The following is an 18,402-nucleotide window of genomic DNA, read 5'->3' as shown; positions in this document are numbered from 1 at the left end:
ATGGTGAAACCCCATCTCTATTAAAAAATACAAAAAATTAGCCAAGCTTGGTGGCGGGCACCTGTAGTCCCAGCTACTTGGGAGTCTGAGGCAGGAGAATGGCATGAACCCGGGAGGTGGAACTTGCAGTGAGCTGAGACCTCGCCACTGCCCTCCAGCCTGGACGACAGAGCGAGACTCCGTCTCAAAAAAGAAAAACACCTAAATCAAGTCAGAACATCTCTTATTGAGCCCACCATTAATTTAGTTAACTGAACAGTTTGTTTTATTGAATTGGATATTTCAACTCTATTGGGTATAGCTTTTAAATTACGTTAGTTGAAAATTATTAACTAAACGATGTATATTGCCTAATCTTTTAAGAAAGGCATCTAAAAAGAATGAAGTTTGTTATCTCTGAGCAGGTTTGCAGATGTTAGACAAGTGAGTTCTCCATATCTAAGTAACATCATTGTTAAGGTGAGCTTCTATAAAGGTCTATAGAATGGATAACTTATATATTACACTTTTATATTTTTTTCTTTCTCCCTGGGGTTTTACATTTGTGTAAAACATTTTATTTGTTTAAAAGCATCTGAGCAAACACATCTGAGTTGGTTTATGGGCAGAGGAGTCCATGAAGTTAGACAAGCCCCTCACTGCCCTAGGACCCCTCAATGTAGTAAGCACATCGCTCATGGTTCATGCCTGTTCTGGCCTGTGTTGCATTTTTTTTACTTTTTATTTTTATTTTTTGAGACAGTGGCTTGCTCTATCCCCCAGGCTGGAGTGCAGTGAGTGGCGCAGTCTTGGCTCACTGCAACCTCCGTCCCCCAGGTTCAAGCGATTCTCATGCCTCAGCCTCCTGAGGAGCTGGGATTACAGGCGTGAGCCACTGTGCCCAGCCTATGTTGCATTTTGATTAAAACTGAAAAGATGGTTGGAAGGAATTTGGAAGTCCCTTGGATTTGATCATGTAGTAGTGGATGAGATGTATCAGTTCACATCATTGAGGGAGAATATGCTCTTTAAAACTACACTTTCTGAATGTCAAAGATCGTTGTTCCAATTGTATTCCTTAGTCTCATGTCTTTTTCCTACATCTTTCCATTTTCCCCCCTTATTACTTTCTTCTCCTCCTGTTCACTTATCTTTCTCCCCTTCCTTTTTCAATTTGGAAAAATCTTTAAAATAGGAAATAAATACAGAAGAGCATAACACCCAACGTTCATCTCTCCCCGGGTGTCCCGTTTCACGTGTTTGTCCTCTTTGCCTTTTTAATCCGTGTTTCCTTTCTTTCCTTCACATTTCCAGGTTTCTGTTTTATCTCACAGAATCCTGCAGTGGACACGTGTATAGGTGTAAAAGGGTGGCAGGCCTGGGTTTGGAGTTTCATGTCTGCCACGCAAAGCTGTGTGACAGTGGGGAAATTAACCTAGCTGACTCTCAGTTTCCCCATCTTTAAAATTCCCATAATAGCAGCTAATCATTGCTAATCTCCAGGGTTATTGTAGAATTTAAATGAGATGCTGCCTGTGCACTGCTTAGCACAGTGACTGCACAGAGTAACTCTTGGGGATTGTGTCTGGGCTCTCAGCTGCAGTTCTGTGTCTGGGACACACGTGGGTGCCATGCTGGGATCCCTCTTCACGTTCGTTCCGGGGATTCCTTCACTTTTCTCCCATGTGCTGTGTCTCATGTCGTCCTCTTTCTGGGGTCACTCTTCCATGCTGGAAGAGCTTATCCTGACAAAGAGTGTGTGGAAGATAAATTTTGAGATATTGCAGATAACATCTTTTTTCTCCATTCTCATTGGATTGATAGGCTGAGTGTAGAATTCCCAGTTGTAGATTTTTTTTTTTTTTTGAGACAAAGTCTTGTTCTCTCACCCAGGCTGGAGTGCAGTGGTGCAATCTCAGCTCACTGCAACCTCCACCTCCGGGTTCAAGTGATTCTCCTGCCTCAGCCTCCTGAGTTGCTGGGATTATAGGTGCCACTACCATGCCTGGCTAATTTTGTATTTTTAGTAGAGACAGGGTTTCACCATGTTGCTCAGGCTGGTTTCGAACTCCTGACCTCAAGTGATCCACCTGCCTTGGCCTCCCAAAGTGCTAGGATTACATGCTTGAGCCACCGCATCTGGCCATTCTGATTTCGCATCTGCTAGTGTGTGACCAGTTTTTTCTCTCTGGAAACTGATGGGGTCATCTGTTTGTCCCTAGTGTTCTGAAATTTCACAATGCCGTGACTTGGGGGTTTAAAAGAAAAAGCAGCTATTATATTGGGCACTCAGTAAACCCCTACAGTCTACTAACTCATTCCTGGGGGAAATTTCTTAGATTTCACTGATAAATTTTCATATCTCGGCTTCCTTTCTTTTCTTCTGGCAATTTTACTTTTCAGTTTTGGACCTCCCGGACTAGTCTACTTCCCTGCCTTTCCCCCTTTTTCCCTTCTGGACTCGTTCTGCTTTTGGTAGATTTTTCTCAACTTGATTTTCTAATCCTTCTATCAATTATCTTCAAAACTTCTGCTATTGTGTTTTTTGTTTTCTAGAACTATTAAAAAAGTCACACCCTGTTTTACGGATATTGTAGTTCTGAGGTACTTTGTATATACACACACATATATATATATATTTTTTTAGTTTTCTTCTTGTATAGTCTCTGTGTCCTCTGATTTGCTTTTCTGGTTTAACTTGGTCTCTTATCTTCCACGTTAGTAGCTTCCCTCAGATATCTGGTTGTCTGCTTGTGATTAAGGGCAGGGAAGATTCCTGAATTCAAAAAAGGGGATGTGCAAAGCTTATATTCTGAGCCCCAGTGTCGGGTGATTTCTGAGGGCTGACTGTTGGTGGAACCCCCAGTCCGGTGGCTGGGTCTCTTGTTGTGGGCTGGTCAGGTTTCTAGAGCTCCCTGAAGTCTGGAAGCTGGGTTTGAATCGTGCGATGTCTGCCCTTTCTTTTTCTTTTTTTTTTTTTTTTTTTGAGACGGAGTCTCGCTCCCTCACCCAGGCTGGAGTGCAGTGGCCGGATCTCAGCTCACTGCAAGCTCCGCCTCCCGGGTTCACGCCATTCTCCTGCCTCAGCCTCCCGAGTAGCTGGGACTACAGGCGCCCGCCACCTCGCCCGGCTAAGTTTTTGTATTTTTAGTAGAGACGGGATTTCACCGTGTTAGCCAGGACGGTCTCGATCTCCTGACCTCGTGATCCGCCCGTCTCGGCCTCCCAAAGTGCTGGGATTACAGGCTTGAGCCACCGCGCCCAGCCTGCCCTTTCTTTTTCAAATAAGATAGAGAGTTCAGCGTTCTCGTTTTCCTTTTGTAGAATTTTTTATTAGTAGCTTCTTAGGTACATGTTTATAAATAGAGACCTTTTATTTCTTATAATTGGCTGTCTCTGCCTTCTGTAGATTATTAGAAAATGCACAAGTGAAGAAGCCAGGAAAATCTTTTCTGTAGCATTATACATTTGTATTATAGCATTTTTATAGAAGAAAAGCAAATTACTGGTTCTCTGTGTCCTCACCTGTACAATGAATGGGCTGGAGAAAGCTGTTTGAAAGTCCTTGCTATGCTAAGAATTTTAGCAAAGTCTCTGCAAGGGGACGAGACAGCTCAGGATGAGTATGTCATTACCTTGCAGAAGTTTGACAGATGATGTTTGTACAAGTTTTGACTTGGAAAGCTGCATCTGTGCTGGAAAACTCATGGGGAATTGTGAAGAATTTGCCAGGGATATTGCTCCAGGGATGGTAAATGAGAATGAAGATATTTTTAAACATAAGAAAATACTAGGATAGTAGAATTTGCAACAGGATTAAAAAAAAAAACAACTGAATAGAAGCATATGCGTTCTTCTTGAGCTATTTTAACTCTACGAGTACAGTGTTCAACTGTTCAATCAAGTTACTTCTCAGGTGTCTGTAAGATTTTTGCATCCTGAATTCATTTGAAATTGACCTTCTGTACTTAAACTCCAGTTTTGTAGTTAACTAGCATTTTTGCTTTGCAAGGGACTCATCGTTGTTATCTTTATAGGATGATGATTTGAAGTAACCACAAAATTTCTTGTTGGTTTCCTAATTCCACAACTCTTCTGCATGATACTGTGTGCCACTGGGAATCTGAGCGAATTTAGAAAAATTATTCTGCTTTGCAGGAGATAAACAAATGGAGAAAGGAGTTGCATCTACCTGGCAAGCAGCAGAGCGTTGACAGCTTTGTGACTCAGCTTAATGACAGGCAAGGAGGAAGTGAGAACTGAACAAGGAAGAAGTTAGTAAAAAAATAATAATAGAGTGGTGAATATCTAGAATTTTGACTAGAATTGTAGGCAAATGTGCTATTCTTTTTTTAAAAAATGCAAGGCATTTTGAAAACCTATTTTTAAGAGATGTGTGGCTTGGATCCTGGGCTTTGAGCCCAGGGTCTGGCTTCATGGAATTTTCCCAGTTGAAGTTATTTAAAAAAAAAAAAAAAAAGTGAATTTTTAGATCATGTATCTTCAGAATGAGTCCCTTTAGGAAGCATATTGCTGCCTGGCGTATACAGTTGACCCTTGAGCAACGTGTTTGATCTGCGAGGGTCCACCTACGCTTATGGGGATGTTTTCAAAGCAGATCAAGAATAGAGTATTTGTGGGATGTGAAACCCTTGACTTTTCGTACAGGTAGGCTCTGCAGGGCGGACTGCGGAACTTGAGTATGCACGGATTTTGGTACGCCTGGGGGTCCTGGGACCTATCCCCGGCGAATACTGAGGGACAACTGTGTTCTCTACCTCTGCTACTTACATGTGGCCCACAGCGTCACCTGGGAACTTGTTAGAAATGCACAATCGTAGTCCTCGCTGCAGAACTGATGACTGAGAATACGCATTTTGACAAAATCCCTGAGTCCTATGCACTCAAAAATTGGAGACATCCAGGTCTGCACCATGGTAAAAATGTTCTTTTGATTTTCACATTTTCTTAATTGACCTGGCAAAATAGTATTGCAAAAAAAAGTGTGGTATGTTTATCTAAAGCCTCGTTACTTCATGAAAACACTGTTTATGCTTGAGGCCTGACTGTGGTCTTAAGGATGGGGACAGCTGCTGCCGATTCTCCTTAATCCACCACCCTCTCCTTTTTTTTAAATTTATTTTTGAGACGGAGTCTCTGTCGCCCAGGCTGGAGTGCAATGGCACAATCTCAGCTCATTGCAACCTCTGCCTCCCGGCTTCAAGCAATTCTTCTGCCTCAGCCTCCTGAGTAGCTGGGATTACAGGCATACGCCACCATGCCTGGCTAATTTTGTATTTTTAGTAGAGGTGGGGTTTCACCATGTTGGCCAGGCTGGTCTCAAACTCCTGACCTCAGGTGATCCGCCCACCTCAGCCTCCTAAAGTGCTGGCATTGCAGGCGTGAGCCACCGTGCCTGGCTCACCACTCTCTCTTTTATGTGGCAGGTACTCATTAATATCCAGGCAGCTCATTAATATCCAGGCAGGATACTGCTCTCTCAATCAGTGGGTTCCAAAGACGATATGGAAAGTCAGTATAGACATTTATTTATTTTTGTCTTAAAAAAAGAAAGTGAGCCTCACTAATGTTTACTGTAGCTATATTGGTTATATTACTTATACATAATGCAAAAATGAAGGCATATTTAGGATAGGAGTATTGAAAATGTTTAATGGTGGGTGACTTGATTCAATCAAATCTTTAGAGTTTCGTGCATACCTCCCAAAAGGGCTGCTGGGACGCAGGTAAGTTGGCATGTTCTCTCCTCTCTAGAGATGAAGACATTGAAAGTGGGTAGCATTTTAAACTGGAAGGAACCTCAGCTTTCCTTTTAAGGAACTGAGGTCCAGACAATAGAAGTACTTTCCTGAGGCTGTAATATTTGGGATTAGGACAAAGGCTTTCCAACGTAGACTTCAGTTTTCTTTCCATTATTTATTTTGCTTTTGAATGTCTTCCAGGGAACACTGGAGGTGCCTCAAGTGCCAAGTTGTGGGAAGGGGGTAGAAAAAGGGAGGATGATAGGGAAGACTTATGGTAGCCCATCCACATTTGAATATTCTTGCTTTTCTTTGTTTTAGAAACAGACATGTTCCCTGCACCCTCCTCCCATACATAATGCATTCTTGAAAACATGTCTGATTGTCTTAAGAGAAGATTTACCTGCCGGAAGAGGGATTCTGTTTCATTTTACCAAAGCATGGCAGAATGGAAACATTGAAAAGAGTGTTATTCTAGCTGGGTGTGGTGGCTCAAGCCTGTAATCCTAGCACTTTGGGAGGCCAAGGCAAGAAGATCACTTGAGGCCAGGAGTCTTGCCCTATCTCTACAAAAAATTTAAAAATTAGCAGTACATGGTGGTGTGTGTCCTGTAGTCCCAGCTACTCAGGAGGCTGAGATGGGAGGATTGCTTGGGACCAGGAGGTCGAGGCTATAATGAGTTGTGATCACACCACTGTACTCCAGCCTGGGCTACAGAGAGAGACCCTGTGTCTATAAAATGAAAAAAAAAAAAAAAAAGAATGTTACTTTAATTCCTTACTCTAGAATAAAAATACTAGAGTGAGGCTGTCATTGTGCAAGACATTTTCGGAGTTGCCTTCAGTCATAAAATGTACCAAAATAATCAATTCTATTAATATTTAAAGTTTGTTTTAGAATAGCAGTTGCATTGCCCATCTTTATCACCGTCTTACATCATTTATTAGACTATTGCCAAAATTCTAATTATACTGTCAAAAGATATTGTCCACTGTTTAAATGAATGTCATTAAAAAAGAAGGTCTTAGACTTTAGAGGAAAACTTTCTTCTTTTTTTAGAGGCGGGGTCTTACTCTGTTGCACAGGCTGGAGTGCAGTGGCATCATAGCTCATCACAACCTTGAACTCCTGGGCTCAAGTGATCCTCCTGGCTTTCTCCTGAGCTGGGAGTACAGGCTCTCATCACCACACCGACTTTAGAGGAAAATTTAAAGATTTCCAAAGGAAGCATTTTGAACAGAGACAAATTCTATCTCTGAGTTGTATTTTTAAGAATGTTTAATTAAACGCTATTTATTCTAAGCCATGTGGCTAGGTGCCACGTATACAAGGATGAAGGATCTACGGTTCTGCCCCTGAGGCTCACACTGCCCAGCAGAGGAGAAAAAGACATTTAAATATGAATCACAGTCTAGGGCTGCAGCCTTTGCTGTGTTTGAAGACGAGCAGAAGCCCAGAGTAAGGAGGATGATTTCAGCCTGGTTGGTACTGAGTTGGAAACAGCATGAACCCTGGCGTGAAGTCTGTGAAATGTGTGGATGTACTTGGAGAAGGGTGAAGACAGCAGTGTGGGTAGAACACAGGTGACGGGGTGGTTGGCGGGAGATGAGTTCTGAGGTCAGTTTCCCTCTGAGAAGGTAAGCTCCATGAGAGCAGGGCTATCAGACAAGTTCACAGCTATCTTCTCCAAACCTGCAAGAGAGCCTGGTGTGTGAGCAGGTGGTCAACACATGCTGATTGACTTAATGGGAAGATTGTGGCAATTAAATGATGACGATCCTTCACTTTCTGCAAAGGCTTGGACTTTATCCTGTGGCCATTTAAGGTTTCTGATGACACGTTGAGATGGGTTTTCAAAAGGTAACTCTGGCCGTGGGATAGGCCTGTCCTTCTCAGACGTTTACCTGGAGAGCTTGTTAAATGAAGATTCCTGGGCCCCAAAGAGTCTGGCTCAGTAGGTCTGAGATAGGGCTTGTTCGTTTGCATTTGTGACAAGCTCCCAGCTGCCGCTGATGCTGCACTTTTAGTAGCAAGGAGAAGAAGGGATTGGATCGTTTGAATAAGCAAATTTCCAGAAGCAACAGTAAGCATGATGCTTTTAGAAACAGTGGTTACCCTAGCGGGCATCTCAGAAGATGAGGGCACAGTTGTTTTGATGTTTGAAATTCTGTCTCCCTTCAAAATACTACTCTTGGGGTTTGTTTGTTCTTTTTTTTTTTTTTTTATATCTTGAAGAAATTAGTTGTTTCCTGTGGCTTGAAGATAGGAATTTGAGGCTGGGTTTGTGGCTCACATCTGTAATCCCAGCACTTTGGGAGGCCAAGGCAGGCAGATCACTTGAGACCAGGAGTTCGAGACCAGCCTGGGCAACATGGTGAAACCTGGTCTCTACAAAAAAATACAAAAATTAGCCAGGTGTGGTGGTGTGTGCCTGTAATCCCACCTAGTTGGGAGGCAGAGGCAGGAGAAATGCTTGAACCTGGGAGGTGGAGGTTACAGTGAGCTGAGATCGCACCACTGCACTCCAGCCTGCACAATAGAGTGAGACCCCATCTCAAAAAAAAAAAAAAAAAAGAAGAAGATAGAAATTTGAGACCCTCATGAAATGAGTCAGAAAAATTCTCTATTTGTAAGGAACCTTTGTTAGTTGTAGAATAAAGAAAATGTAACCCAAGGGTTAATGATACTGGGGGAGTTTTAAAGGAAGCACCTTTTGAAGAAATTTGTAATGAGCTGGCTTTGGTGGTTGGTCACGTTCCATGGTCTTCTACACATGTGTTTTGTATCAAACAAATGTTTATTGAGGCCTTTTTATGGGCAGCACCTGTACACTACACGGAAGTTATGTAAAGGTAAATTCATTAGGTCCTAAATGGTGATATAGCCTAATAGGTAAGATAAAACATGCAGATAAATGGTATATGATAAATGATCATAGCATATACTATATATGTCAATATGTAACTAGTATATGTCACATTTTACCTAATAAAAAGGTACCTAATATAAAGGTAGAAAGTAACATGCTAAAGAGGTGAAACAGATAACATGTATGAACGTTCAGAAGGAAAGATAAGGACAGATCATTGCAAAACTCAGCAATCATATTTTGCTCCATGTTAACCTATGGAATGAACCCAAGCTCTGTAACCTGTCACTCAGTCATGACCCCCTGGCTTTAGCCAAAGAGATGGGAAGATTGGAGTCTCGGTGTCGGGCTTTGTGAGTTTGAGATGTGGCAGGATATTAAGTAGTAGTATCAAGAATGTAATTCGAATTCTCAAACTGTGTAAAGAGTCAGGCCAGAGATAGAAATTTATGGGGTCTTTTCTTTGAAGAGATTGTTGCTGGAAGTGATTGAGATTGCTGAGTGAAAGACTGTAAAGAGAGAAGAAAAGGCAAATGAGGCTAGATCTTTGGAGAAGATCTGTATCAAGGTGTGTGGAATGAGGCAGTGGAATCAGGAAGGAGGCTGGAGGTGGGGGAACCTGAGAGCAGGCGCCGCAGATGGGAGAGCGCACGCACACGGGAGTGGAGGGGAGTACATAGGATGGTTGTAGCGTTCGTGTTTTGTAAGTAGCAACTTATTACAGTGAATTTCTTTGTAAGGTTGGTGTTTTAAGGAGCCTTAGATGCCTGTAGGTTTTCAGGTCCTTAGAGATGCCCTTTTAGTGTTTATACAGTCTTTGGCTCTGGATTTCCAAGCCTGTGTCCAGTGTGAGTAGTAATTATGCCCAGATATACATTTGTCTTTTATGGAGCCCGGAAAGTTTACAGTCATCCTTGATTCTGTTTCTCTCACATCTCAAACTGTCTGCTAGCAAATTCTGTTTGGTCTACCTTCAGATCTATCCCACTTCTGACCACTTTTTGCCATCACTCTGACTAGCACCCTAGTCCACAGATAGCTGCTTTCCCATTTCTAACTCCATCTGCTTTTTCTCTGTTCTCCACTTTGGTTCTGGAGTGGGCCTTTAAAATGGGAACTCAGATTCTGGCCCTGCTCTGTTCAGAAGCCCTCCAGTGGCTTCCCGTCTCATGCAGAGATAAGAACTGTGGCTCTTCCAGGACCTCGAAGTCACGCTGGCCTCCTCCTGCCTTGGGGCCTTTGCATGTGCTTTCCCGCAGCACAGAATGAGCTTTCTTCAAATATCCTGGCAGATTGTGTCCTCCCTTCCTGTCTTCACTCAGAGGCACCTTCTCAGAGCAGCCTTCCTTGTCTCTTGCCCCACCTGTGCCTTGCTTGCAGTTTCCTGCTTTTTTTTCCTGATTTCTCTCATTTGTCTTTCACATGCACTAGAATGTGCAACTCACGAAAGGAGGGAGTTTTGTCTAATTTTGTTGACTATGGAATCTCCAGTGTCTAGAACAGTGCCTGGCACCTGGGAGGTGATCAGTAAATATATGGGGAATGAATGAGTGCTGTCACAGCCTCTCCTGGCCGTGGTGTTCTGTGGAGACTTTGTCAGGCGCCTTCAGGCGTGGTCAGGACTTGACTTCCTTTGCAGCGAGCAATGCTGGATGCCCTCTTCCCCCACAGCTGCTCAGCAGGCTCTTTCTGCCACTCCAGAGTCACTCAGCCTCAGGCTATGGCTGGCAGCACAGTGTGAAGTGGCTTTAGCGAAGCTGCAGGTGGATGAAGGCGTGCTGGGATTTCATTATGGGGGACTTTTTAGAGTAGATTAAGATGTTCAAATTGCTTTCATTTTGGTGAGCAGCATTTGGAACTTTATTTTGGAATTAATCAAATTGATTTAGAAATTAACTAGAGACATTTAAGACAATCTCTAGTAGTTGCTGCTGCACTCCAGCCTGGGCGATAGAGCCAGACCTTGTCTCAAAAAAAAAAAAGAAAAGAAAAAAGAAAACAGAAAATCGGGACACCTGGTCACTAGTTACTGGTATGAATTGGCTGAAGATCATGGCATTCTGCATGAATTTTTACTCTTTGTCATATGTATTAAGGCACTAAGTACACAATTTTAAAAAAGACCTATAAAACATATTTTATAGTTACTATAGCTCTTACGTCTCCCCATATTCAGGGCAAATAGGGAATTTGGTAGTACCTGTTCCTAAGTGTAGAGCTTCTGGAATATTCAAGAATGTAAATGGTGTTATTAGATGGAGGTTTAATAAATGGTGTTATTAGATCCAGGTTTCATGGGTGACCCCTTACTGCACAGTCCCACGTTATTCAGCCCCGGTTCTCCAGCCCTAGTCCCCAGATTCTACTCTCAGCTGCTGTCCCTGCCAGCTCCAAGGCTGAAGTAAACTATTCACAGAGTTTAGAACTGAAAAGGACCATAGCGAACTTTTGGTCCAACTCCCTTATTTTACAGACGAACATGCTGAGCTCCAGAAAGCAGAGGTGACTGCCCAGGGCCACAAGGAAGCTAGAGGTAGACTTAAAACCAGAGTCCAGGTCTTTGTACTCCCCATGGAGTACTCTCTTGATTACCTCCCTATCCAAAAGTAGTGCACTGGACTCTGGTTGCCTTCCTTCCAGGGACCAGTCTGTGTCCAGCTTCTGTTCTATTTGCAGCTGCATTTCTTTTTTTCTTTTTTCTTTTTCTTTTTTTAAGATGGACTTTCGATCTGTTGCCCAAGCTGGAGTGCAGTGGCGTGATCTCGGCTCACCTCAACATCTACCTCCCGGGTTCAAGCTATTCTCCTGCCTCAGCCTCCTGAGTAGCTGGGATTACAGGCGTGCACCAGCATGCCCGGCTGATTTTTGTGTTTTTAGTAGAGATTTGGCCAGGCTGGTCTAGAACTCCTGACCTCAGGTGATCCTCCCGCCTCGGCCTCCCAAAATTCTGGGGTTACAGGCGTGAGCCTCCACGCCCAGCCTGCATTTCTTTTTACATTACATTGTATTAGGTTGGTGCAAAAGTAATTGTGTTTTTTGCCATTACTTTTAATGAAATGTAAAAAGAAATGACAAATGTGTTTTCTTACAGCATAGATAAATTAAATTCCATCATTTTGCTTACTTCAGAAACAAGGTTATGTAAATAAAGTATGTAATAACAGAACCGTCCAAAACCTTCAATGTGTACAGCAATAGAATTCTTTTTTTTTTTTTTTTGAGGTGGAGTCTTGCTCTGTTGCCCAGGCTGGAGTGCAGTGGCATGATCTCGGCTTACTGCAACCACTGCCTTCCAGGTTCCAGTGATTCTCCCGCCTCAGCCTCCCAAGTAGCTGGGATTACAGGCACCCACCACCTTGCCTGGTTAATTTTTGTATTTTTAGTAGAGACGGGGTTTCGCCATGTTGGCCAGGCTGGTCTCAAACTCCTAAACTTCAGGTGATCTGCCCACCTCAGCCTCCCTAAGTGCTGGGATCGCAGGTGTGAGCCACCGTGCCTTGCCTAGAATTCTTACAGTTAAATATTGCTGTTTTAATTTTGAAATCTTGAATCTTGGATGAATTTGTTCTGATTTTCACTTCTGTTTTCTTTAGCTTTAAACCCCAACTTATTCTGTATCCTGGACTTCAAACTTTGTTTTTATTGTACCACTTCCCTGGCCCCATTAAAAAGGAACCTGTAGGGACTGTTCAGGAGTGTCCATCACTGTAGAGTCGGTCTGATTTCTGTCTGGCTTATTCTCATCCTCCAGCCCCCTTTATCTTTTCACTCGTATATTCTACTGCTTTCTACTTTGAAAAACTCTCTGCTTCAGTAAACTCCTGGCTCGTGTTGTTTTCATAGCCTGATCACCTTTTACTCTGCTGTCTTGCTTTCCCAACTTTTACTCCTCCCCTCTCTGAAACCTCCTAACTACTCCAAGTAAACCCTAATAATCTTTCCTTTATATTTCCAAAATAATTTTATTTCCTAGTTTATGTTATAAAATGTGTTTAAAAAAAGAAAACTCGGTTTGTGAAGAAAGTCCCTCCCAACTCAAGTTCCTAGTTTTTCTGAGGTAATCACTGTTGTTTATTTTGTAGCCTTCTCCTGCTTTTCATGTCACAGTCACAAAATGGCTGCATTATCTCCAGGCATCACATTTGCATTCCAGGCAGTAAGACAAGGAGAGAGAAAATGAGATATCATGAGCCGTATCTGGTCTTTTTTAATTAAGAAAAGCAAAAACTTTCCCAGAAGCTCAAAGCAGGCTTTTCTGTTCCTGTCTCATTGGCCGGATCTGTATTACATGGCACTCCTAGTTAGGAGAAATTCCGGAATAGAGAGCATTCAGCTTTCTCAGTCCCTCTAGTGGAGGCTGTGGGAGAAGGGAATTGGGAGTACATTTTGAGTTCGCCATTGGATTGTGCCTACTGCACATAAAATGTTTTCATATTGGATTTTGATAAATCCATTTTATAATAAGCCACCTTACTACATTTTCCTGTTTTGAATAATTTTTCAGTTGTTTGCCTTCCCAATGTATTGTTTTAGAATTATGAACATTTTGCTTTTTTCATTTTAGTTGTTCTTAAATGTATCAAGAAGCTTTCAGTTGCCAGTAATGGAAAACCTATTCGAATGAATTTTTTTAAATAAAAGGAATTTAGTGATTCACATAGCTGAAAAGTCTGAAGGTCTGATGGGCTTCGGGTGCAGTTTGATTCAGAGGATCGTGGTGTTCTCAGGTTCTGGCTTCATTTCTCTTGTGGTTTTCTTGGTATGTGGCCTTGTCTTTGGGCTGACTTCCACCGTGGTAGCAGATGGCGACATCGTGTTAGCCAGGGAGAATGTCTCTTCTCATAGCTTTCTTGGGCTTTGTTCCAGAAAGTCTGCAGCTAACGTCTATGAGTCATGTGCTCATTCTTGAGCCAATCGCTGTGATTTTCTGGAATCTGCCCTCCATATATTTGGCTGTGTTTCCATCAGTGTCTCTGCTTCCTTTATTGCTATTAATGTGGCATCTGTTTCCGGGATTGCTTCATTCTTCTATTTCTTCACTGAACTTTGCTGTCTTTTAATCTCCCCTTGTTGTCCTGTTTCTTATTTGAGTTCCTGTTTCAGGGAGGTTATGCCTATTTTTTTTTTTTTTTTTTTTGAGGCGGAGTCTCGCTCTGTCGCCCAGGCTGGAGTGCAGTGGCGCGATCTCGGCTCACTGCAAGCTCCGCCTCCCGGGTTCACGCCATTCTCCTGCCTCAGCCTCCCGAGTAGCTGGGACTACAGGCGCCGCCACCACGCCCGGCTAATTTTTTTGTATTTTTAGTGGAGACGGGGTTTCATTGTGTTAGCCAGGATGGTCTCGATCTCCTGACCTCGTGATCCGCCGGTCTCGGCCTCCCAAAGTGCTGGGATTACAGGCTTGATATGCCTATTTTTTAAAGCCTCATAGAGAAATATTGGTTCAGGCTGGGCGCAGTGGCTCACACCTGTAATTTCAGCACTTTGGGAGGCCGAGGCGGGTGGATCACCTGAGGTCAGGAGTTGGAGACCAGCCTGGCCAACATTTCGAAACCCCATCTTTACTAAAAACACAAAAATGAGCTGGGTATGGTGGCGGACACCTGTAGTCCCGGCTACTCGGGAGGCTGAGGCAGGAGAATCGCTTGAACCGGGAGGCAAAGGTTGCAGTGAGCCAAGATCATGCCACTGCACTCCAGTCTGGGCAATAGAATAAGACTTCCTCTCATAAATAAATAATAAATAAATAAATACATGGAGAAATGTTGGTTCATAACTTTCCAGTTCTTTCCAGCATAATCTCTCTGGCTTTCTGGTGTGTCTCCATTGACCTGTTCTTGGCAATGTTCCTTTCCTTCCTTTGTCCTGTACCTTATTTGCATCCTCTGTGATGGAGCCTTTCTCACGATTACTCCGTTTTCAATGTGGATGGTTCTTTCTGGGTTACCAGCCTGCTGAGTGGTTGTGACTGGGAGGAGCTGGGGTGGAGTGCGGGGGTACTGGCAACCTGCATTGCAGTCAGCTGCCTCAGAGAGCTTTCTTTCCAGCCCTCCATCCTGAGGGCATTTCTTCTCTCTAGGACAGAAGGAATTTTGACTGCTGCTCACTGTTTGAATCGATCAACAAGCAGGGTAGGGTTCCGTTTTGTAAAGAATTTTGGCTATGATAATCCTATAATTCAGCCCCACGGCCACCCTGATGACACTGAAATGCGTCATGGGCTGCTTTGGTTGCTGTTTGGTATTTAGTCTTTTTCTCTATCTATTGGAAATACAAGGCCGAAATGAAAGTTCAGTTAACGTAAAGTTTAAGAGTCTTTTCTGGCCGGGCGCGGTGGCTCAAGCCTGTAATCCCAGCACTTTGGGAGGCCGAGACGGGCGGATCACGAGGTCAGGAGATCGAGACCATCCTGGCTAACCCGTTGAAACCCTGTCTCTACTAAAAAATACAAAAAACCAGCCGGGCGAGGTGGCGGGCACCTGTAGTCCCAGCTACTCGGGAGGCTGAGGCAGGAGAATGGTGTAAACCCGGGAGGCGGAGCTTGCAGTGAGCTGAGATCCGGCCACTGAACTCCAGCCTGGGTGACAGAGCGAGATTACGTCTCAAAAAAAAAAAAAAAAAAAAAGTCTTTTCTTTGGATCCCAAAGTTATTTAATTTTTTAATTTTTAGGGCTAAATTTAAATGATTTTTCCACTGGGGTTCCACATGCTTCCAGTACTTGGAAGCATGAGAAGTGTATATGTTGAGTTTATGCCCAAGTTCCCAATAGATAATCTTTGAAACCTGTAACATTTACAATATTAAAAACAAAACAAAACAAAACAAACAACAGCAAAAAACCCCTACCATACTGGGATAGAGATGTGCTGAAACTTACAAAGTAAAACTAAAATTTTGAAACTGGGTGACTTCATGATTTGAAGAACAGTGTACTTTATAGAACAAAGGAAAGGATTTTCATAGCGAGTGGGAATCCAACAGAAAGGGTGGAAGCCGGCATTGACGATGTGTCTGCTAGCACAGCTAGCACTGGGCTACGTTTCAGAATAAACAAGCAAAGGCCTTTGCCCTCAGGAGCTCTTGGTTTGGTCTACAGGGGAGATAAAGCCATGCGTGATTATGGTAGGCCGTATTAAATGCCATGAGAAAAGTGGTAAGATCAAAGGAGAATGGTCAGGCTGTATCATTATCCATATTTTTTGAAGATGCAGAAGTGGATCAGAGAGATTCTGTAACACACCTAAACTCACACAGCCGGTCCATGGCAGAACCAAGATCGGAACCTGCTTCTAGCTAACTGCTGGCTGGCAGGATGGGAAGTTTTAAATAGTTTTACAGTTTACGGAACTCTTGTTCTTAGTAATCAGTTAGAATTCACTTAATCTGCTCATGCAATAATCAATAGGTTATAGCAAATACTTTATTTTGTTTGTGTCTAATGAGGTACTGTGTTTAGAATGCCTTGTTCCTCAATCCTGCTTTGAGATTTTGTTCTTTTAAGGGCCCAGGCCAATGCCACTTTCTTTATGAAACCCATACCTAAGTCCCTTCAAAGTAGGATTTGAGGCTGGGCACAGTGGCTCACACCTGTAGTCCCAGCACTTTGGGAGGCCAAGGCGGGTGGATCACCCAAGGTCGGGAGTTCGAGACGAGCCTGACCAACATGGAGAAACCCCGTCTCTACTAAAAATACAAAATTAGCTGGGCGTGGTGGTGCATGCCTTTAATTCCAGCTGCTCGGGAGGCTGAGGCAGGAGAATTGCTTGAACCTGGGAGGTGGAGGTTGCAGTGAGCCAACATCGTGCCATTGCACTCCAGCCTGGGCAATAAGAGCGAAACTCTGTCTCAAAAAAAGAAAAAAGGAAAAAAAAAAAAAAAAATACAGGATTTCTCCTGCCTCTGCCTTTTATTGTTTGTTTGTAGGTCTTATGTTCCGCCCTCCGTGATGTGCTCTTCAAGGACAGGGACCATGTCTTTCTCATCTTTGGATCCCAATCCCTTCTGGACCAGTGGAGTGGGATCTTCATTAATGTGGCACTCTATTCATGTTGTTTGAATGCCTTGCTTGCCATATGTCTAGGGTCCCAGACACAAGTAAATAGTTCTTAGAAGCATGGAAATTGTATATATATTGGGTTTAACTTCTAGGTGTTCACCTATATCATGACTCTGGGCAGGATAGTTGTGCCTGAGGCCTGGAGGTGTTGTATGTGTGTGGTGTTAGGGACCTACGTTGGATGTCTCTGCTTCTGGGCTCAGCAACATTCTTCTCTCGATAAAAACTATTCTAGATGGTGTACTTTGTCTAGTGTCTTCTATGAGCAGCTGATAGGACTTTTTGACTCTTCAAAATACCTTTGCATTCATTGATTCAGTGCATTTTATAAGTGCATATCTGACAAATTATTTTGACTATTTTCTTTCTTCAATATTAACTAAATGTGCATTTATGAGTGAGAATTTAGGGAATGGATTTTCTCATTCATGAAGAATTGTGTGCCACATGCTGGATGGATAAAAGGAAAGATCCAGGAGTAGTTCATGTATTCTGTTTCCTCTGTGTCATTCCTAGTTTGTAAAATTGTCAGCTGGCTCTTTAATTAATCATGATATTAAAACAGCAGACATATTGCAGTGATCTGTCAGAAGATGACTGGAAGGTGTCAGGCCCTGTGTCTGGTTAAATATTAGGAAGAAGGCTTGTGTTTTACAGGTCAGCTTTCCAAGATACAGTATGTTGGTGTACCTTTCCTTCATGGTTCCAGAACAAACTAGAAATGTTCTAGCTTGTACTTTGGAAGCAGTTGTGCCTTGAGAGCAGCTGTAAATAAAATATGGTAGTTTGATTATTGCTTTGGGGGTAGACAGTCCTGAATGTGCAGGTGCAGTGCTGTTTTTTCTTGTGTTTCTCTCCCTCTTAAAAGCTTGTTTTAGCCAAGCGTGGTGGCTCATGTCTGTAATCTCAACACTTTGGGAGGCCAAGGCAGGTGGGTCGCTTGAGCCCGGGAGTTCCAGGCCAGACTGGGCAATGCGGCCAGACACAATCTCTACAGAAAATACAAAAATTAGCCGGGTGTGGTGGTGCACGCCTGTAGTCCCAGCTACTCTGGAGACTGAGAGGTTGGAGGATCGCTTAAGTCCGGAGGTTGAAGCTGCAGTGAGCCGTGTTCACACCACTGCACTACAGCCTGGGCAACACAGCAAGACCCTGTCTCAAGAACAAAAACAAACTAACAAAAAACTTGTTTTACTGAGAAAATAGAGAAGAGAGAGCTGGAAGAATCATTTATGTAGATATCATGTAAATTGGCATCACTGCATCTAGGATCATAATTTTCTTTATGGCAGCCTGTACTGCAGGGCACAGTCATTCTCTAACCTTAATCCTTGAATAATCAGTTTCGAGGAACACTGCTAGCCATTCCAAAGTAATAGGATTACACCTGAAACTTACGGGTGAAATGGTTAGTCTCTTTAACCCCCTCTAGTAACCCTCACCTGGCACTAGTGACACCAGGAGTTTTAGATCTCTTCATTTTATGGAAGAAAAAGCCAGAGTCCTGCTAGTTAGCAGCTGTCTTGCGTCAGTGTTCTCTCCGGAGACACAGAGAACTTTGGGTTAGTTAAGTTCTCTCACCATTGTTCACTGTAACTGTTATTGTTAATTCAGACCAGCAGGAAAATGAGCCAAACAGTATTCTTCATGGTCATTGTATGATTAAAATGTCTCTTTTTAATTTTTTTGTCTTGGGAGGTGAAGCTCTCATTTGCTTGCCACATTTGTAAGAAAAAC

The 18,402-nt window shown here is 43.1% G+C and overlaps 1 protein-coding gene across 3 annotated transcripts in view; it reads left to right on the top strand.

Moving 5' to 3' along the window:
* Positions 1-18,402, top strand: part of VGLL4 (vestigial like family member 4) — a 164,326-nt gene that overhangs the window by 45,300 nt on the left and 100,624 nt on the right. Inside the window, exon 3 of one of the 3 annotated variants that reach the window (XM_077990227.1) lies at positions 4,784-4,916. The exons of the other annotated variants lie outside the window; for them this stretch is intronic. Within the exon in view, the coding sequence (XP_077846353.1) occupies positions 4,838-4,916 (79 nt within the window). The 5' untranslated portion in view covers positions 4,784-4,837. The remainder of the gene's footprint in view (positions 1-4,783; positions 4,917-18,402) is intronic. 3 annotated transcript variants of the gene reach the window in all.

The sequence above is a fragment of the Macaca mulatta genome, chromosome 2 (assembly GCF_049350105.2).
Source record: "Macaca mulatta isolate MMU2019108-1 chromosome 2, T2T-MMU8v2.0, whole genome shotgun sequence".
Lineage (NCBI taxonomy): Eukaryota > Metazoa > Chordata > Mammalia > Primates > Cercopithecidae > Macaca > Macaca mulatta.
The sequence above is the reverse complement of the archived record's forward strand: the minus strand, read 5'-3'. Positions and strand labels throughout refer to the sequence as shown.